Source organism: Gadus macrocephalus, chromosome 16 (genome assembly GCF_031168955.1).
Source record: "Gadus macrocephalus chromosome 16, ASM3116895v1".
In the NCBI taxonomy this organism is placed as follows: Eukaryota; Metazoa; Chordata; class Actinopteri; order Gadiformes; family Gadidae; genus Gadus; species Gadus macrocephalus.
Genome location: NC_082397.1, coordinates 11,559,798 through 11,580,941, shown reverse-complemented (window position 1 = coordinate 11,580,941; position 21,144 = coordinate 11,559,798). Strand labels below are relative to the sequence as shown.

Here is a 21,144-nt window from a genome sequence, read left to right as displayed (position 1 = left end):
TACGTGTTCAAACTAATGCAATGATTTTCTTGTATGACAACGCGATTTAAACGTTTGACGCTGTAGGCTTGCCGTAGTTGCGAGAGCTTGACTTCCTTTCGCCTCCCATAGGCGGGTCTTGTTGTCATGGCGGTGTTTTAAACAACGGTCATTATATCTTTGTCATATAATGATGAAATTCGTATTATATGACATGGTTATTTACCTCAAATAACCAAATTCGTGCGAAATGAATCGCTAAATGAACGAAGGCTGTGTAGTCTAAACAAGGAGGACTAACGGATACTGTTTTGGTCCAACTTAACTAGCATTTTAGCTTAGTCGAATTAGCCTTCGTTTTTTAATATGCTGCCCTTTCATCTAGAGCAGGTTGGATCCCCTATAGACAGTGTGGAAACCAGTTGATGCTGGGTTCGGTTGGTCCGGTCCTGGGGTTCAAACTCATCATCATTTTAATGTCGCATCATGACGTCACATCCATCACACAGGGGTCCCAGGAGCGAGTGGGTCGTCTCAGAACCGAACTATAAGATACACAGCCGAAGTACTTCTGCTGGACCCTTTCAGACCCAGGTAATCACGATAATAACTAGATTGTCTGTAAGCCATGCAACTCTTCAACTATGTAGGTCTACAGTACTAACGTTACCCACGCACACGTGTATATAGTGGGACAGAGTTTCTGATCAAACCCACTGTATGAAGGACTGTAATGTTGACCTTGTTATATGCTGTCGATCCATGTAATGCATTCTGCATTACCATAGGTGTTGAATAAAAAAACCACCTTGCAATGCCAATCCTGTGCCCAGCTACCTCACTACTGCTTTTTTCAGTGTATTATTTAGGATTAAACTGTATACACATACAATCTCGTGATAAAATACATCATGTATACAAGCAAAGATAACAATAAACACAACAAAGGGCTGCCAACAGCAAAGCGTAGGCCCACAGACTTGGCCTTCATTCATTCACAAAGCTGATGAATGGGCCCTCCGTATATTCTTTAATAACTCCACTGACTTGAGTCTATGAAAGCGTATTCTCTCCATCGTTATTATTCAAACCTTGAAATGCCAAATAGAAAATCCAAAATAGAAAATTGCCAAATGTTTTCAAAGTCTGACTACATTTGTATATTCCAAGTGAAAGCAGGGAGGAGAGGGTGCTTTCGAGTCTAGGGAGATAATAATAACAAGTTATATCATTTTCTTCCTCACCACAGTTGCTCTTCAACGAGACCATTCCCTCCAGCTCCTCCAACCGCGCCTCTCGCACCGGGCCCCCATCGCCCATCGTGATCGAGAAGCTGGTGCCGCGCTCGGAGGAGCCGGAGAGGCCGGGCAGCTCCCGGAGCTCCGTGAACTTCTCCACCCTCTCCGAGGAGCGTCTGATGGCCGCCGTGCGGCTGGCCAAGCGGGACCTCCGGAGACGGCGTCAGGAGACCCTGAGGTGCTCCGCCGCCGCCAGACCCCCATCGGAGGAGGAGTCCGCCCAGGATACCAGCAGTATGGACTCGGAACAGGTCGGTACTCTTGATGGTTCTTTGTTCAATCCCCTGTCTGTTTAGTTAGGGTGTTATCGCTCATCATTTGACACGTGTGTCATTCCAGCTTGATCGTCAAATACTGAGTCATCATTCAACAGAGCCTTGTTCTGGTTCTCAGGACTGCAATAGGTGCCATAGTTGACATAGTACACAGGCAAATTTTTTGCCTGTTTCTATGTACAGTATGTCAATTATGGCACCTATTGCACTCCTAACCATCCCTGGAAGGAGGGATCCCCCACTCTGATTTCCATTCCATGATTTCTTTCTTGGCCTCTGGGTGGCTAGGATCAGGGGGGTGTCATAAATATTTGGCCTGTTAAACCCTTTGAGACTGGACCTGTGATTAAGGACTATACAAATGTAATTGAATTGAATGGAATTCTTTATTGTAGGAGAATGAAGCCAGTTTCATATCGGGACCGAAGACTTCCAGCCCCAAAGAGAAGGCAACTCGATCCGGGGCCAGGTTCTTAGTCCAGTCCCCCCAGAGGAGGTCAGTGTTGGCTGGGTTTGGTCAGGGCAAGTCCCCCCCGACCAAAGACCCTGGTATGGGTCCCTCAGCTAGAAGCCATCAGCCCCAGCTGAGCCGGGAGATCCAGAAAGTTCAGAAGGAGCTGCTCGTCTACATTGAAAAAGTGGAAAACAGAGGTAAACGATTCAGATGATTTCCTGGTGAAAGATTGGCTCTGGGCCATTTCACTTCAAAAATATCTGTTGTGTAAAGTTAGTGTAAAAGTAGAGTTGTTCCGATACCAGCATCGGAAATTCCTCAGATACTGCCTAAAATGTGTCGGGTATCGGCGAGTACGCCAGTTTACACGCTGATCCGATACCATCACGTGACTAGCTAATTTACCACACAGGCAAAGAAAATCATAGTGTTATGCTGCCTTCTTTAAAGGTCGGAGCTGGAAGGTCAAAATCGGAAACGTGTCATCTCCGACATGCGTGCGTTCGAGCAATATGTCGATAAATCATGGATGCTCATGCTTGACTACAAGAATACAAATGTGTTACTATATTTATAGATTTGAATGTAAAGGGTCTAGTTCTGAAAAAAATGTTTGATGACAGAAAGTGAACCGACTTTACATTGCTGTCCTCGTAAGAGAACCCTCCAATAAGAACAAGTGCTATTAGCAGTTACAATGCTAGATGCTGTATACATGCTGCATACAATACTCAAGTTTAGGAATCAATAAAAAATGGTATCTGAACATGTCTAAAACAAAGGGTTTTAGAGATTTTAATTTTTTTTACTTCAACACCAGGGCAAAAAGCAGAGGAGCCTTTGGAACAAGAGGAGCAACAGAAGAAAGAGATTCACTGTCAGAAACAAGCTGCCTACTCGGCACGTATCATCTACGGCCTTCAGCAGCAGGTAATTATATCCGATCTGCGTCGCTTCCACTCGCTAGACTCTGGGCAACGGTTTGCAGTGAAACCTTGGATGCTTTATATTCTGCACACGTTGTCGTCTAGGTCAAAGACATCCAAGAGGAGATGGAGAAGCCGTGTCCCCAGAGAGACCGGAGCACCAAGAAGGTGTGTTCAATGCTAACCGTCGCCCTGATCCACTGCGAAGGGCATCGCTTGTCCTTCTCTTTTTGTATCATCAATGTCACTCACTCCCTGTTTGTTTGGTCAGTCCAAGGCCGTGGACCGGTTGGCAGCGGCCCACAGATCAGCTCTCAGGGCCATGCGGGTCTTCACCCAACAACTGTCAGAGCCGCCCGTGGGCAAGGTGCCGTCCCATCACAGAGAGCTGAGCCAGCTCCTACGCCAGCTCGCCCACCGCGCCGCCACGGTGGAGGTGGACCCCGGGTCGACGGTCCCCTCCACGGCTCTGGAGGTCCTGCAGAGGCTAGAGGTGAGAGGATCCTGCTGGTGGTGCATGGCATGGTATACCTGCTGAGACTGGTTTTATGTTATTTTAAATGGATTCGATAGGTTTACTTGTTGTGCGAAATGTTTAATGCTCTCACCTCAGACACAATTTCAATGGTGCAGCATGTATGGTAAACAATGTTTACCACTACTACTACTCTCATATTTTATTTTTTCTCATATTGTGTAGAATCTACACAATACACAGTACTCGTATTGCGTAGAATCGACACAACATTGTGTCGAATGTAAACAATATGATCCTACACAATTCTACACATTATCACTTGTTTTGTGTAGAATCCAAACAATACGAGTACTGAAGAAATGGAGGGGAAAACTCCATACATACATCTATCGACACTGTAGATCTGACTGGGTTCCTGTGTTCCCTGCAGACCCTGGACTCAGCCTTCAGTGAACAGGACCGATCTCAGCAGAGACAAGCCCCGGCACGCCGCTCCTCCTCTCTTCCACGCGGGCGGTCTCCTCCTCCGCGCCACAGGTCCACCCCCCGTGCACCCGGGGGGGCCCCCCTCGGCAGGGGCCCGGGAAGGCACAAAGCTGTGGGACCCAGGAAGAGCATTCACGGTAAACACGCAGGGCCTGCTCAGAATGACACTGCACTCTACAATCACAATAACATTCAGGGCATATGAGAGACGTTGTCATCCAAAGGGACCTACATTAAGTGTTCTCTTACTTTGCCAGAAGAAAGAGAAAAGATGCATCGCTGTCGGTACAGTAAGGATGTTCATAGAACCAAGTGCCAAGAACGAACAATTGTTAGGTTAACCCATTCCCCTTACACTACAAAGATAGCTAGGATAAGATGCTACACATTGCATATCTTGTAGCATCCACTAAGTACAATAAGTCTAGGTGAACTCAGAACAAGTGAGTCTTGAACCTTCACAAGCTTCAGAAGAGACTTCCTGCCCAGAACGTTGCGTTTCTGCAGGATAGTGTAGTAGAAGCTAAGGGCTGACGCTAGACAGCTCTACCCTTTAATGACATGGATCTAAATGTCTTAAGAATCATGTAACCTTACAAGTGAGTTCAGTACAAATACGGTTTCACTCCTTGACTAGCAAATCGTAAAACAAAACCTGTGGAAAAAAAACAGACGTCGAAGTTCTATTCAGGACACGTATCATCATTGACAAACTAGCAAAAATAAAAAAATTGCCTGCATGCAACTACGGGACTTGGCCCGACCTGAACAAAATTATTATCATATTTATAACAATTTACAATTCAGTACTCAGAAAGCAGCTTGACTGTGTTTGTTTTAGTCACTTTTCCCCTTGAGGATCGTTCCATATTTCAGATTCACTTCTGTTTATTACATCACCTGTCGTAGCGCGGGCGATAATATTCAAGAGTAGAGAATCAAGGGTCCGTGCCTGCTGCTAGGTGCTGTTATATTTTGAATCACACGAAGTGCTCTGGGTGGCGGAGCGGGCCATTTATCTCCTGTGAATCAGAGAATCACTCGAGCCTCCGCGTGCGGTTGTGTTCGGGCACCCCGCGGGGCCTCCATCACTGCAGCGGCCGCTGGAAATTGATAAGGAGCCGTGAATGCAATGACAGGAAAATGGCCACCGGAGCACCAATCGGCCGCTTGGACCCCCAACGGTTTATTTCACAAGTGGATGACTCCTGCTGGCTCTGGTGGAGGCAAATCATTCCCCGTGGGAGGGGGGGAGAGAGAGAGGGAGAGAGAGGGAGGGGGAGAGAGAGCGAGAGGGGGAGGGAGGGAGAGAGAGAGAGAGGGGGGGGGGAGGGGAGAGAGAGGCAGAGGGAGGGGGAGAGAGAGAGAGAGGGGGAGGGAGGGAGGGAGAGAGAGAGGGGGGGGGGGGTGGAGAGAGAGAGAGAGAGAGAGAGAGAGAGAGAGAGAGAGAGAGAGAGAGAGAGAGAGAGAGAGAGAGAGAGAGAGAGAGAGAGAGAGAGAGAGAGAGAGAGAGAGAGAGAGAGCGCGCGCGCGCGAGAGAGAGCGCACAACTCAAATGCACCTCAGAGCGCACAACTACACCTCAAATGCACTCCAGAGGTCCATGGCAACAAAAGCACTCGTAACCAACGTTTAAACGGAGGACGGGCGTGACTGCGGAGCACTCTGGTGAGATTAGTGTGTCCAGCCCCGCTGGGACCACCAAAGCCCCCTACCGTAGTCATCTCACGGCCCCCAGCCGGCAGCGGAGGGAGAGGTGGGGGGGGGGGGCTGATTGCCAAGTGTACCGGCCAGTGCCTTCCACCCCCGTCAGCTCTCTGCCCCCGTGGTGAAGCCAGTGTCTGGGGCCACTGAATGTTCGGTAACGGCACGAATGTTTGCTTCCCTTCATGTCTGTTAATTAATTTTTCGGGGGTCTCAGGCAGGAGGAGAGCCCCTCCTCCCAGGGTCCCCCCCCGTGGAGCCCCCTGCCAGCCGGGGGGGCGGGGCCAGCCTGTGGGGCGGAGCCAGGCGCTGCGGGCCGGCCTGGAGAGCCTCCTCCAGCAGAGGGCGCTGCAGGCAGAGAGTCGGGAGCAGCCGGAGCCACAGACCCACGGAGGAGGAGGAGGAGAGAGAGAGAGGAGCAGGGTAGAGGCACCTCCCTACAAGTAGTCCTCCCATCATCCAACACTATAGTCCTCCCCTCATCAAACACGTTGATGTCATATACTCAAGGTTCAAAATATACTTATGGAATTCTGGGAGATTCTACCGCCAAGGAATTGTTTTTCCTTTTTCTTTTTTTTACTTGCATTCTTATTGAGTTTTGAGAAAATATTACACAGAACAACAACATTATTGAAAGAAGAAAAATAGAAAATATAATGACAAACAAAAACAGTAAAGAAAATAATCGTTGTCTGGAAGTATCTCTATGTTCAATCTAAAATATTTGTATTGGGCATTCACAACAATTCAAAAGTGTTCTCTTCGACCCTCAAAAAGTATGCCATCTTTTCCATCACAAAAATGTCTTGAACAAGTTCCAGCCAATGTTTCTGCTTTGGAGGGTTCACATTAAGCCATGGAATTGTTTTAATTTGAAACCCTGATTTATTCTTCCGTCCCTATCGAGTGGTGAGATAAGTCCGCTGTTATCTGGGGTTATTTGGGACCCTATGGGTTGGGTATAATGTATTCATGTGCAATGTAAAATGTGATGCTCAATGCACGCACACCAGCTGCACTTTGATACTTGGCCTGTGACATGCAATACATGCATACGAGTATTTCATATATTGTAAACACTAGTTGTGACTAATACATAATTGGTGTGCTTAATTAATGTTGCCTTGTTATTATCTGAACATAATATCCTGTGATGAATAATCAGCTGCCATCATGCAGGCTTAGTTAACGAGATGTGTACATTTGCAAGGTATTTAGGATTTAGATAACCGTGTGAAGCATTTAAATCCCGTAATCCCCCAAGGATCCGCCGTTCATCTTAAGAACTGTGTGTGTGTGTGCCTGGCGTGTGTGTATGTGTGTGTGTGTGTGTGTGTCTGTGTGTGTGTGTTTCTCACACCTGTGGACGGGTGTTTAAACGGCTCTGTGCTGATGGTCTCTCCCCAACAGAGCCACCCAGTGCGGGGCGACACAGGCTTCCGCCAGCCCACCGTGTCCTCCCAGCTCCGTGTGAGCCAGCCCCCTCCCCAGCGAGAGCCCTCCGTACCCTGGGTGCCAGCGTCACCGCACTCCCCTCCCCGTCCTGCTCCGAGGTGGGCCCCTCGCTGCCGCTCTTTCTCCTCTCTGGATGCCAAAGCGCTGTATAAATGCGGTCCATTTTTAAGGGCTGGGCGATTCATAAATCTTTTAACGTAATTCAAACTAATGGCTTGGGACAATCTTTTTAAAACACAATCTAAAAATAAATTTAAAAAAAAGGTTCAACATGGCAGCAGGCATCGAAAAAAGTGAGTGTGTAGAGTTTGCTTAAAGTCTGTGGCAACAAAAAGCAGCAGCACATCCGATTTATTCAAGATTTTTTATCTTTAGGCCAAATCGCCTAGCCCTAGTTCATTTACCAATGACCATTTACCTGTGTGCTGGCCTGCGTGTGGTTTAACGGCCCTGTTGACCTCCAGCAGATCCCCTCGTGAAGGCAGACCAGAGCCTCGCTGCCTCTTCTCCCCGCCGAAGGCCCCTCCCAGCCCCCCGAGGCCCAGCGAGGCCAGGGGGCCGAAGGCGGAGCAGCTCATCTTCTCAGACCAGAGGAGTCGAGCCCAGAACGAGGCCCTAAGGTCAGGCTCAGACTGATTGCTTTGTTTCCAAAGGATATTGCTGGGTGGACGACCCCTGCACACCAGGGTGCTCCTCGCTGGGCCCCGAGTGCGTCTGTCCATCCCCAGAGCAAACTGAAAGAAACCAATTATTTGAACGCAGTGGTCTGATTCAAACTCAAAGTTAATTATTGGCAGCGCTTTTAATGGAGGTGCTGCTTCACTGAGACGCTGTTTCAGTTTCCTTTTGTTCAGGGAAATTAACCCAGTGTCTATTTTTAGCACACACACACAGACCCTCATGAATATGTATCGCCTGAGTAGCTTTTTTGTATTTAATCAAATCCCCATTCCAGGCCAACGTGCTTTTTCTTTTTCGTTTTTAAATCAGGGCCGAGGTCAAACGTCCTGAGGCGTAACGTGAAGCTTGACTTGTGTTTCTGTGTTTCTGTGCGTCGCGCTCATTGCTCCATGTGTGGCCCTGGCAGACAAGTGTGGCTGGAGAGGACGACCATGCAGAGACTCCGCGAGCTGAACCAGCTGAGCCGCGCGGAGGCGGAGCACATCCACAGACTGCGGTACGGCAACGTGATTACTGTTAAGAGTGGAGGGGGCCAGAGAGGCAACAGTGTGGCGCAGCAAGCGACATTACTGTCCACTGCTCCACTTTGACCCAAAGCCATGGTCATTACGTTTATGTGCAAAAAAGTAGCTGTGTGCACATCCCACCTTCTGGCCGGGTGCAGGACAAATGAAGTAATATTGAGTGAAAGAAATGTAATGTCCGCAGCACTGCTTAATCCCCCATATTTAATAATAAAAAATGAACGGCTGTTCATTTTTTATTACTAAATATAGGACATTAAGACGTGCTGCGGACATTACATTTCTTTCACTCAACATTACATTTATGTACACAAAGATGTAGTTAATGAGCAGGTTGGGGGTTGAGGCGTCTTGCTCAGGGATGCCTATAGGTAGGCGGCAGACATAGGATTCGAACCCTGAACCTCATGCAACCGCATGCAAACAGGATATTCGGTTAAGGTTGGGTTTTATATAGTGAGTACTCTCGTGTTTCCTGCTGTGAAATAACATTTTTAAAGGATCACAGAGTTGAGATCTCTTTGGCAAACACCTAAGCCGATGAGCGGCAATCGTTCCACTAGATCCCAACGGGATCACAGACGTAACAGTTCGTAAGGTTCGTAACACGCCAAACGATAGATACAACTTTATTAATCTACCGGAGGGTAAATTTCTATGTTACAGCACAGTAGCAGTGGAAGACATAGGAAATAATACAATCCCATAAAAATACTAAGTAGTGCTAAGGAATACAAAAATAGATGCTAAAGTAAACGCTAAAGTAAGGGCAAACAACAGACAGAACAAACAGTATAAACAGGACAAACTGTACAAACAGTATAAATTATAAAGTGGCCAAGAGCCATTACTTCACAGTATGTTTAAGTGTGTAAATGCAATGTGAAGTGCCAGGGCTTTCATCAGTGGGCCATAGTCTCAATCACCACGGTGTTCCCTCTGCGGGCCTCGATTGTGACCTAACACACGCTTATATACTTGAATGTCTTGGAGATCGCCACTTCAACACACAGTCACCTGTATGCTATGCATGTAATAAGCCACGTGAATATGTCATAGGACTGACATACACATCTTTGAATGCAGATTAAAACACTACACGAGCAACAGCCTTTGGTTAGTTGGTTTAAGATCATGACACGTACTCCATGGAACCGTAAACATGTGTCTTGTTGTACTGCATAAACAAGTGGGATAGACCGGAAAAATAAACCACCCCAAACAAATTTATTTAATTCAATTACACAATTGCCTGCGTTAACTGCATCGGCTCTTCTGACACATTGAGTTGTGGCAGGCGCAACATATCATTAACCCTCAGCAGTGTTGTTTGCAATAAGTCCTGCTTAATTAGCCAAATGACACAGTGTATATTGGGGAATACATCAGCATACGTTTGTTTGCGCCAATGTTTTGTGAAACCCTTTTGTCCTTCGTCTGAAGAGGAGGAGGAATTAGCATGCGGCCCACCGCGGACCAAAACGCAGCAATTGGGCTGGGTGTTTTGTCTGAACGCCTGTGTCTACGGTGTTATCACCAGCGTGCGAGGGATTTCTATATTCAGAGAAAATGGAGGGCAATTTCTGACCCATTTCCCTGTGTGCGGTTTGCATTGTTCATCTTAACACTGATTCACTGAAACAGCTGTATTCACACGGAGATGAAAGTGTGCCGATTCACAGCGCTGCACGTCTGTGAACACATGTTTGTGATTGGCCCGATGTACCGCTGTTCTGTTTAAAGGCACCCAGTGCAACTTTATGTAAACATTCAATGAAAAATAAACATTCAATTTCTAGTCTTTTTTACACGTAGTAAGTTTCAATAACTCCATACCATTACATATCGACATTCAAGGAGCAAAGATGAGACGTCGTTGTGTGGTGAGAACTGATAGAAAATCGTAAACAACAACAATCGCCGGTGGGGAGAAGCCATTTTTCCATTGACTGGAAGCCTGCTTTATTTATTGTAGGTTACAAAAAATAAAGAAAATGGCGGCATTGTTGTTATCGATTTTCTATCAGTTCTCACCACACAACGACGTCTCATCTTTGCTGCTTGAATGTCGGTATGTAATGGTATGGAGTTATTGAAACTTACTACGTGTAAAAAAGACTAGAAATTGAATGTTCATTTTTAAGCCTCGAAAGTTGCACTGGGTGCCTTTAAACCTGTTGTGTCCCGGTGTTGTCTCGTTGTGTTCCTGTGTTGTCTTCCAATGGTGCCATGCCAACAAGGTGATCGGTGTCACAGTGGGTTTCCTGTACCACACCGGGCTGCTTATCACACTGTGTTTCAGATTCAGATTCAGCTTATGGCCAGATTTGCCTAAACAAACAAGGAATTTGACTTCGGTAAAAAAAAACGAAAGAACAGTACGAAATATAAATAAACTGTTAAGTATACAGTATAACAATGCAGTAGGATTGACTAATTTACAAAAAATAATGCATGATCATGTTGTTTTTGCGATAGAGTGCGAGTAATGTCTTATTTTAATGTGTTTTTCTTTTGTATTAACGTGGTTCATGTGTCGTCCCAGGTCGGAGGTCAGCTCTCCAACCCGGTGGGCCCAGAGAGCCGAGCAGGAGGCCAGAGACAAGATCCAGCCCCTGTTGGACGAGGCCCGGGTAGAGAGAGACTCACTCACTCATTCAGTCATTCACTCACTCACTCACTCACTCACTCACTCACTCACTCACTCACTCACTCACTCACTCACTCACTCACTCACTCACTCACTCACTCACTCACTCACTCACTCACTCACTCACTCACCCACCCACCCACCCACCCACTCACCCACTCACTCACTCACTCACTCACTCACTCACTCACTCACTCACTCACTCACTCACTCACTCACTCACTCACTCACTCACTCACTCACTCACTCACTCACTCACGCATGTGTGCGCGTGCTCTTACACACGCTGTGTTTCCCTCCTTGACGTAACCCTTGACATAGCATAGCAACAACTTCTGCTTCTCCTCGTCACTCACCCTACAGGGGGTAATAAAGAAAAAAAAAATCTATATCTTATTTGTCATAAAGGAGTCCATTCCGCCGGCTTTATACCGCCAGACTTACTCTCTTTGTGTTGGTACTACCATCGGGAAATTCAAAGTCCTGTGTTCTGACCAGCGCGACGATGCTCTGTGTGTCCCATCAGCGAGTGGGGGGGGCCAGGCGGGACCGCAGCCCATCGCCACAGCAACGGAGGTCTGGGCAGGAGAGGGTGAGTCTGACTGCTGGCCTTTAAGAAGAAAACCTTCTACAGTACAGTAGTATGTATATATGTGTGTGTGTGTGTGTGTGTGTGTGTGTGTGTGTGTGTGTGTGTGTGTGTGTGTGTGTGTGTGTGTGTGTGTGTGTGTGTGTGTGTGTGTGTGTGTGTGTGTTTATATTGTAGCTGCACTTTAAGTACTTAATTGATTTAAATGAAAACCATGTCCACCACAGACTGAAGTCAGTGCTTTCATAGCGTATGGCATAGCGATCAGAGTGCTGTTTCTAGCCTGCAGCAAATATTATTGACACCAAACAGTGAAAAAAAACGTCAATTATGAAATGAATTCCCCACAGTCATCATCAGTCTTTCTAATGGCAGGCCTTCGGGGACAAATAAGTAGAGAAATATTGAGTGGGGCAGGGTTTGAGAGGGATGTGTGATGAGATCCCTTATTGATCCCTGTCAATATCAACCTCTCGTCTGCAGGGAATCGTGGGCAAAGCCGTCGTGGGTTGGTTAACGCTTACTCAATGAAACCCCTGTTTCATTGAAAGGCGTGTGTGTGAGTGTGTTTCAGGTAGAAACACACTCGCACTCAAACGGCCGCTGTAGCGGTAGTATCTGAAAGGTTGCTGTGACGATCGCTATAGTGCAACCCGGCCGTTTGTGATTCTATTCATCCTCTTTGCTATTGTTGAACCCATACTTGTAATTCTATTCATCCTGAGGCAGCTTCATAGGAAGGACGGTATGTTCTTGCCGTTAACAATGGCGGTGTCCTTCGAACAGTCCAACCGAAGCAGGGGTGAGACCTGCGGGAGACAGCTGACCCCACTGCTGATTCAGAATCAGAACAATTGATTGAAAAGAGTACAATTCTTATCCTTGGTTCCTCAACAGCCACATTGCGGCAACAATACATGATAAAGTAAAAAAAATAAAAATAAGTAGGAGAAGTTGTGGTGGTACCAGCCACGGTGTGGATGTGTTCAAGCAGTAATTCCCCCTTATTATCATTCCACCCCTTAGTGTGTGGAGATCTTAGATATGTTTAGTGTGCGTCAGTACATCAGCTTCAATTTACAAGTGTCATGAAAAACAAACTAAATCAACGAGAGTAAATGAGAAGAAAATGAAAAGCAGTTCCATGTTGTGTTGTCTAAACGTCACGCTCAATAGAAAAATTTGGACGCGGTCGGGTTCGGACTCATCACTAGAACAGAATGGTGGAGTCCTACTGGCAAGTCAAGAGGTTGGGGGTTCCATTTCAGAAGCCTAAGATGTGGGCACCCTTGAGCATCTCTACCTGCTCCCTGCTCCCTTCTGACTGAAGTCCCCTTGGATCAAAAGCCTTTGAGGAAACGGTCCGATCGGAAACGGCCCCGGGCGTATCCGATCTCTGATATCCTAAATGTCTCTCCCGTCCGTGATTCTGCGTTCTTCTTCTCCTTCTCTCCCCTCCGTGATTCTGCGTTCTTCCTCTCCTTCTCTCCCTCCCTGATTATGCGTTCTTCTTCTCTCCCTTCTGTTGTTTTTGTGTTCTTCTTCTCTTCCTCTCCCCCGGCAGGCGGTGGGGAGCGAGGAGCAGGTGAGCGCGGAACACCTGGAGGAGCTGCTGGACGAGACGGAGCGGGCCGCGTGGGCGAGCGAGGCGGACGAGGAGGCCCGGCGCAGGCTGGGGGCGCCCACCCTGGAGGGCATGCTGCTGCGCATGGAGGAGATCCAGGTGAGAGGAGCAGGAGGAGCCGGGGGAGGAGGTCCAGGTGAGAGGGGGAGGGGGAGGAGGGGGAGGAGAACCAGGTGAGAGGAGCAGGGGGAGGAGGGGGAGGAGGTCCAGGTGAGAGGGGGAGGGGGAGGAGGGGGAGGAGAACCAGGTGAGCAGGGGGAAGAGGCCCAGGTGAGAGGAGCAGGGGGAGGAGGAGGAGGAGGTCCAGGTGAGGGGAGCAGGGGGAGTAGGAGAGAACTAGGGGAGAGGAGCAGGGGAAGGAGGAGGAGGAGAAGGAGAAGGAGGACGGGGAGGAGGAGGTGGAGTTAGCGCTGCTGAAAGTTAGCGTCCGGCGCTAGTTATTGACAGCCTTTGTCTGGCGGCTGCAGCGAGAGAAAGAGGGAGGGGCGAGACGAAGCGATGTGTTGTGTTAAGGTCGTGTTTGTCTGCGTGGCTGCGGTCGGACGGCTCTCATTGATTCCACGTGTGTTTTGCTGTATTTGCGTGTGTGTGTGTGTGTGTGCCTGTGCGTGCGTGTCTGTTTGAATGTGTGCGTGTGCGTGCTTGTTTGTGTGTTTGTGAGCAGAAGGACGAGGACGCGGTGAGGAGACGCTTCGCTGCCATCGCCTACGCGGACCCTCCCTCCTGGAGCAGCGCTCAACAACCAGGTACCAACGGGATGTGAATTAAATATTAAACATCACACTCCTTTACAACCTCCTGTGTGAATGCAGAGGATCACTCATTTCCTGTCTCCACTACATCTATTTCAATGTTTTATTGATGAATGATTTTACTTTCTTGCAATTCAAAGTATTTCCATTTAAAGGGGCGGTGTGTAGATTTGAGGGCCCTCAAATCTACACACCGCCCTCGGTTGAGGAACACCCTCCCTCCTCAGCCACTAAGCCCACCCTGCTAAAGGCCACTTTATTCCCCACAATGCACCTTTTAAAATAGACTGTTTGGTCTGTCCAGTACATACGGCTGATTTATGTTCATGGCTCCCACCTTCTCTCGCTCCCGTTGTTTTCTCCCTTTTGGAAAAAACCTTTTCTGTGGGTTTTTCATCAGCGGTCCAAACTATTCTCTATCGTTGTCTATTTTGAGTGTATCCTGTCTTACGTGCTGTGTCCTGCCCAGGGATCCAGGGTCAGGCGCTGGGCTCCAACCCCGCCTCCCCTCAGCCCATTAGACTGACCCGGCCGGTGCACAGACACAGCCCCGTGCCCCACATCGTACTGGAGGAGCCCGTGGAGACCGGGTAGGTTCCCGGTTCCCCCCCCCGCCCCATGCATTATGGATTCACCTCGGCGAGGTCGTCCCTTCTGTTCAGGTTGAAATGGGTGATACCATTCTGAACGGGGAGGGTCGACGCTGACGTCGATTTAGGGTTTGGTACGGTCGATGCTAATGCGAATATTGATGTTTTTACACTTTGGAAAGTTCGGTAAAAGGAAGATAATGGTGACATTCAAAGTGATTCTGTTTCTTCAACAAATCTCTTGAGGGGAGGGTGGAGGGGCTCTCGCACATTTTTTTGGAATAAGAAATTACATAAACAACCAGATCTGTAGCCACTTATTCACTCAAAGAGTAATAACCATTCAGCATAAATATATAATGATTATTAGACATTCTACATAGAAAAGTAATTATTCCTGAGAATTCAACATGGTTTTGAGTTTTGAGAGGATATTGTTGACATTTTGTAATGGACTTGCCTTCCAGACAGGCATTGTATTTGAGTGTTTAAGTGCTTTTAGAGGACGTCCATTGCCAGGCATCATATTCCCCCGAAACATTACATTCTAGCATTTTTCAATGGATTACACGGATTAAGTAAGAAAATAGTTGTCCGCAACAGTACCTAAGACCTACGGTAGTCAAGGGGTCAGAGTACATACTACTTCTACTTCTTCCTCATGTAGGACAGAGGGCAGGCTGAACACCTCCGTAACGGTGACCTCTTGAGGTGCAAAGTGGAATTACGAGACACAACGGACCGGTACTCGCTGAGCTACCTGCTCACTCCGGCACACATCTCTGCAGCACAATACATAGACGTCTTTGACAGAAAGTCAAAACGGTTATTGCTTCATATTCTGTAGAGAATTATAGTTGTGTTTTTTTAATTTTTAACACAACCCTTCATGTAGCACCTTTTAAAGCTTTGTATTTTATGGTAATGTGTGCTAACACATCATACAAAAGACTTCCCCCGGGTAGAGCCGTCGAATGTTCTCCCAGGCGCGATGAAATCCTTCGTGTCGAAATCCCCCATTTTTCCTACGACTACAAATGACACGCAAAGTTAAGAAAGTGCAAAGTACAGAGTTAATCTTTAATGTTCCCCTTCGTGTCCCCGTAATCTCTCCCCCACTGGGATCGCTCGCTGCTCCCCGCTTCAACTCTCCCGCTGAGCGGTTCCACCCTGGGCTACGATTATTCCTGGCTCTGGGAGGGAGATAAGGCCACAGACAAAGGGAGAGAGGGACTGGGAGATGGAGAGAGACATAAAGGGAGAGAGAGAGAGACGGGGAGATTGAGGGACATACAGAGACACAGGGAGAAGGGACAGAGATAGAGGGACATGCAGAGAGACAAAGGGAAGGAGAGACAGAGATAGAGGGACATGCAGAGAGACAAAGGGAAGGAGAGACAGAGATAGAGGGACATGCAGAGAGAGACAAAGAGATAGAGGGACATACAGAGACACAGGGAGAAAGAGACAGAGATAGAGGGACATGCAGAGAGACAAAGGGAAGGAGAGACAGAGATAGAGGGACATGCAGAGAGACAAAGGGAAGGAGAGACAGAGATAGAGGGACATGCAGAGAGAGACAAAGAGATAGAGGGACATACAGAGACACAGGGAGAAAGAGACAGAGATAGAGGGACATGCAGAGAGACAAAGGGAAGGAGAGACAGAGATAGAGGGACATGCAGAGAGAGACAAAGAGATAGAGGGACATACAGAGACACAGGGAGAGAAAGAGACAGGGAGATAGAGAGACATACAGAAAGACACAAAGCGAGAGAGGGAGAGAGGCATACAGAGAGAGACAGAGACGGGGAGATGGAGAGACACACAGCGAGACAGAGAGGGAGAACCTCGCCCGCCCAGAGCTCTGACTGCAGCTGCTTCTTTCTTTGAACAACAAGCGAGTGTGGGGGTAACAGTAACTGTCGGGGGGAGGAGGGGGGGAGGGTTTGTGTTGTCAGGGAGATGGAGGAAACAAGCTGTACAAACACGTTGTACCTCACAACCAATTAAGACGCCCCAATTAGCAGGCTGACGCCGGGGTGAGGTGTGATGGCTCCCTGTCCCCCTCCCTCGGGGAGAGGGTTCCTTTCTGCCTGGGGTTTAATTAGATTGCAGGGTCAAAGGTCACTAATTTAACCATCCCTCCAATCATTAGTGTCCAACTTACTGACAGGAGTTAATTTAGGGTAATTTATCTTTTAGGAAGGATATGGTTCTGTATATTTTATAAAATAACGTTCTGATTTAATTGTATTGTTGTTATTTTATCTTGTTGATGGGCAGCTAAGGTAAACTTTGAAAATTAAGGTAAGTCGTCAATTGTAATAGAGTATATTACATTATATTAAACATTAAACTGGTCTAAAATTGCTTCCAAAATAGTATTGATCACTACAGAAGTAGACAGCCTCTATAATCTTTGTCGTCTTTCAGATAATTTACCTATTGCAGTACACATGAGTCAAAACAATGAATCTGGATTTCCATAATATATGAACTCATTCATCATGTGCGAGGTGTTCCGTCCGGACTGGAAATTAAAAGGTGGGGTTGTGCCGTGCCAGGGGGGCTTGAGGCGTGGGGGGGCCAATAGGAAGTTCCAGGGCCCTGACTTGCTGACAAATGCGGTTCCGGAGCATTCTGCAGCAGCATCATCATCTTTCAAGGAGCGATTCTGTCCAAGACTGGACGTGTGCAGAAACCCGAAAAATGGCACAGTGCGCATTTCTGGATGGATGTGTTTCATAATAGGATTGCTGTTACATTTGGCAGACACACTGTGGATGAAAGGAGGCTTGTGTTGTTTTTCGTCCTTTTTCAGAGCGTTGACAGGTGGAGTGTGTTTCTGCTGGACATGTTCCCATACACGACTTGGCATTAGGGTCTTAAGTTGGTCCTAGTGCAGCCTAGGGAGTTCTGGGTGGCGGCCATTTGCTTTTCCTTTCGCTGTGTCAAAGACCAATCTTCGTTGTCCCAGTGGTTGTCCAATGGGGGTCTGTGTTTTCCTAGGGATACTTGGTTTTGGGAGGGTCGATACTGAGGTTATTTTAAACTCGGAGTGAAGTGGGCTGGCGAAATGTGTTACCAGTTATGGGAAGTGATTTAATTAAAAACATTATTGAAATTACTATCGGTCGGCATTGACTACAGATTTGTCAATTTAAGCTACAAGCTAGTTGAAATGTTACCCATTCTGTCTTTAATATTGGTTTCCAATATGGTAACTAAATTACTCTGAATAAAAACATAGTTTGGTAATCCTTCCAAGGACAAACATGATTAGAGAAGCACCACAACCACAGATTCAGCCGACTCATTTCCTTCAGGTTTCCCAAAAATGCAACGTGATGTATCTCTGGGGGGGCGGTGTCATCAGACGGCCTCCCCCCCCCGTCCCGTCCCCCCCCGTTCCCCGTCCCTGTCCAGACGCAATCTGTAGAGCACTGGAATCAGATGAATGGTGAATGTACCTTTTGAAGATATGGGCTGCACATATTTAAGAACGAGGGAAGCTTCTACTGAGACATAGGGGGAGAGATAAAGTCTTCAAACACCTCAGTCCACCAGTGCTCTCTCTGCAATCTGTCGCTTCTGATGAACACCTTTTCCGCCATATAATACTTTAACGCGTTATAAAGGTTTTCCTTTTTGGGCTTCATTACTTTATACCTCCGTTAGGTGGTAAGCAGCGACTGCTGTGACTAGTATTGAAAAGCTGCCAATGGCCAGACTTCGGGAGGTTAAAGACCTCCGCTAAATCGGCCGATTAATCCCAGCTCAGTAGCGGTTAACGTGATGAAGTGAAAACAGTGTTGCGGAGGAGAGAGAGTCTGGGGGAAAAAAATCTGGATGCAGGAAAGTTGACGACACCCTGCTAATTAAATCCTCCTTTAAATATCGCCTGGAGGGCATCCCAGACGACGAGCAACGCTGCGGCATTCATCAACTGTCGAGGCTTAATGCCAGCCCACCTGGCCCTCTCCTTCCAGATCACGGTTGGATCTCGGTAGTCCCTCCGTCGTTTCGTCGACTCGCGTGGCGTCGGACGCAACAGATCTCCGATCAGGCGCACGCCGGGGAAGAGGCAACGTCCGGGCAGCAGCTGTTGACGATGACGCTCGTTAGCCTGTTTTCCGAGCCCTGATTTCCTGTGTTTACATCCCGGCGTGGCCAAGCCCCAGAGAGGCCCCCGGCCACCTGTTTGCTTGTGCACGTGTGTGCTGGTCTTTGTGCACGTGTGTGCTTGTCTTCGTGCACGTGTGTGCTTGTCCTTGTGTGCCTGAGCTATGGGCCGCACCCGCAGCCCACTAAGTTGTCCTGCGTTCCGTTTGCTGAAAGTAACCGAAGCCACCGCATTTAGCACTTACCGGCTAAACGCCAGTGATTTGTTTTGGGCCAAAGCCGGGCGTTTGAGGGTGGTAAATACTGAGTGATGGCGGGGGGGGGGAGGGGGGAGGAGGTGCACCCCGGGGAGCCGACGGTTATTGAAGAATTACTCTGGGCTGAAGGGAGTAATAAAGCTGTTTGTTCGTTAGTCTCAGCACTTTGTGTTTAATAATTGGCAACAGGTGTTTTGATTACAGTATTGTGCGCACACCTGTGGCGCACATCTGAACACACGATCATGTGTGTATCTTTGTGCGTCTGGATAGAGATGAACACGTGTTTGTCAGTAGAAGCGGTGTGCAGAGTGATGTTATCGTGGAAAAGCGGGATATTCACCAGGGAATGAGGGTCTCCCAGCGGAATGGTGAATGTACCTTTTGAAGATATGGGCTGCACATATTTAAGAACGAGGGAAGCTACTACTGAGACATAGGGGGAGAGATAAAGTCTTCAAACACCTCAGTCCACCAGTGCTCTACATTTCTATTTAACGAATGAATAATTTTTTTTAGTACCACAGTGAACACTCCAAAAATAAACACGATTTTTGCCAGGATTTATTGTTTTTTGTTAGCGGTTTAAGCCGGACATTTTGCGATGAAAACAATATGCCGAGTTTAAGATCTCAATCATGGTATACTGCCCAATATCCTGAGATATCGAACCAATCAAATTGCGCCATCTTAGAAGGTTCACATGGAGCATATACAAAAAAAAAAAATATGTATATATATAAATATATGTATGTATGTGTATATATATGTGTATATGTTAATGTAAAACCACCCAATACCGTTATAGGGGCAGTGTGGGTAAGTTCAGAGGGTGTTGATTGCCAGCCGACAGGATTTAGTTCAAACCTCAACTGTCCTGCTGACCTCCCTGCTCACGGCAGTGGGATGTCTGGGGTTAACTGGAGTCACGGTGCCATGATAAGAGGTGTGGGGCGCGGGGGTGAAGGGTGATATGGAGGTGAGACCTGCAGACCTGATTGGTCCCCCCTGGCGCGGCTGCGGCTACTCTCCGCCGTCGGCCATGCCTTCTCCAGCCGGGTTATTGAAACGAAATGGCACAGGGAAATTGCTTCTCGCTAGAGTCGCGGGCGAAACCGCTGCCACCTTTCAGCCCCGTGCCGCCTTTCCATCTTCATCTGAATCACAGGCCGCTCCAAGGCCAGTAAAGGCCCGCTGCATGCCATCAAAACCCGCCACCCTGCACTTTACAGCTCAAATCGGTTTGGAATGGCATTGATCTCGCTCTCGCTCTGTCTCTCTCTCTCGACTGCTCTCTCTCTCTCGCTCTCTCTCTCTCTCGACTGCTCTCTATTGACTTCTCTCTCTCTCTCTCTCTCTCTCTCTCTCTCTCTCTCTCTCTCTCTCTCTCACCACCACCACCATCCCCTCCCAGTAACACTATTCTCTGTGTTGGTTTTGTGACAGTCCCGTCCCGTTTTAAAGACATGTATTCTATTATCTATCATATGGGAGGCGTGTTATAAGAGGTGGGCAGGCCTTACCCACGTGGAGAGAGAACCAGCTAAAGGCCAGCACCACAAGCACCCCATGGGTGTCCTTCATCCAGCGACCATCCTGGTTCCAATGTGGTCCTAGACGCTGGCTGAGGGAGAAGAACGCAGAGGTCGGGGTAGGGGTAGGGGGGGGGGGGGGGGGTGGGGGGGGGGGGGGGGGGGGGCATGTCGTCATGGAGATACATTTCCACCCATCTCGTCCGTTCCAGTGTGTGGATTTATTTTCCTCAGAGCGGGCAGATTTATGATTGAGGATCCAGAGGAGAGCGTTAAGGCTTTAGCCTGGTTTGGTTTAACGAAACACGCACACGAGCACACGCTCACTAATGGATACAGATTGCACGGCCGTGTGACATCGTTGTTAAGGCTGCCCTGATGTTTCGGAGCGTGTTGTCGTTTGAAGGAGCAGTTCTTTGTCTTTCTACCTCTTTTGTTTGTGCATGTAGGAATGAAAATAAGGCGTCATCTTACATCTCACTACTTGCTTATTTTATTTGCACTTTGAATGTCAAACGTAAAATGTCCCCGGCTGAGTGTACGCCGCCATCCTTGCCCTTGGAGTAAATGTAGCCCTGTGTGGTGCTTTGAGAAGGTGCTTCTTGGCATTAGATGGCAGGCTGGGGGGAATTGGCATGAAACAACCGCCCCAGTGTAATGACTGAAGACCCTTCCTGGAGAAACTGGCGTCGGTGGCGGTGGCGCTTTGCAGAACAAAACCATCCAGTTCACCTGTCCTCCCATATCCCTCCCCCCCCCCCT

The 21,144-nt window shown here is 48.0% G+C and overlaps 1 protein-coding gene across 3 annotated transcripts in view; it reads left to right on the top strand.

Moving 5' to 3' along the window:
- The first annotated feature begins 74 nt into the window (after window positions 1–74).
- kiaa0753 (KIAA0753 ortholog) overlaps window positions 75–21,144 on the top strand; it is a 25,911-nt gene continuing 4,841 nt past the window's right edge. For 2 of the 3 annotated variants that reach the window (XR_009529629.1, XM_060074834.1), the window contains exons 1-16: window positions 75–573; window positions 1,229–1,528; window positions 1,948–2,203; window positions 2,827–2,936; window positions 3,038–3,100; window positions 3,204–3,425; window positions 3,841–4,033; window positions 5,818–6,023; window positions 7,014–7,156; window positions 7,523–7,678; window positions 8,146–8,235; window positions 10,809–10,896; window positions 11,440–11,505; window positions 13,067–13,225; window positions 13,791–13,872; window positions 14,348–14,468. Coding sequence is in view for 2 of the 3 variants with exons in the window: in XM_060074834.1 (XP_059930817.1) it covers window positions 466–573; window positions 1,229–1,528; window positions 1,948–2,203; window positions 2,827–2,936; window positions 3,038–3,100; window positions 3,204–3,425; window positions 3,841–4,033; window positions 5,818–6,023; window positions 7,014–7,156; window positions 7,523–7,678; window positions 8,146–8,235; window positions 10,809–10,896; window positions 11,440–11,505; window positions 13,067–13,225; window positions 13,791–13,872; window positions 14,348–14,468 (2,363 nt within the window). In the remaining variant the exon portion in view is untranslated. The remainder of the gene's footprint in view (window positions 574–1,228; window positions 1,529–1,947; window positions 2,204–2,826; window positions 2,937–3,037; window positions 3,101–3,203; window positions 3,426–3,840; window positions 4,034–5,817; window positions 6,024–7,013; window positions 7,157–7,522; window positions 7,679–8,145; window positions 8,236–10,808; window positions 10,897–11,439; window positions 11,506–13,066; window positions 13,226–13,790; window positions 13,873–14,347; window positions 14,469–21,144) is intronic. The other variant, XM_060074836.1, reaches the window with a different exon arrangement.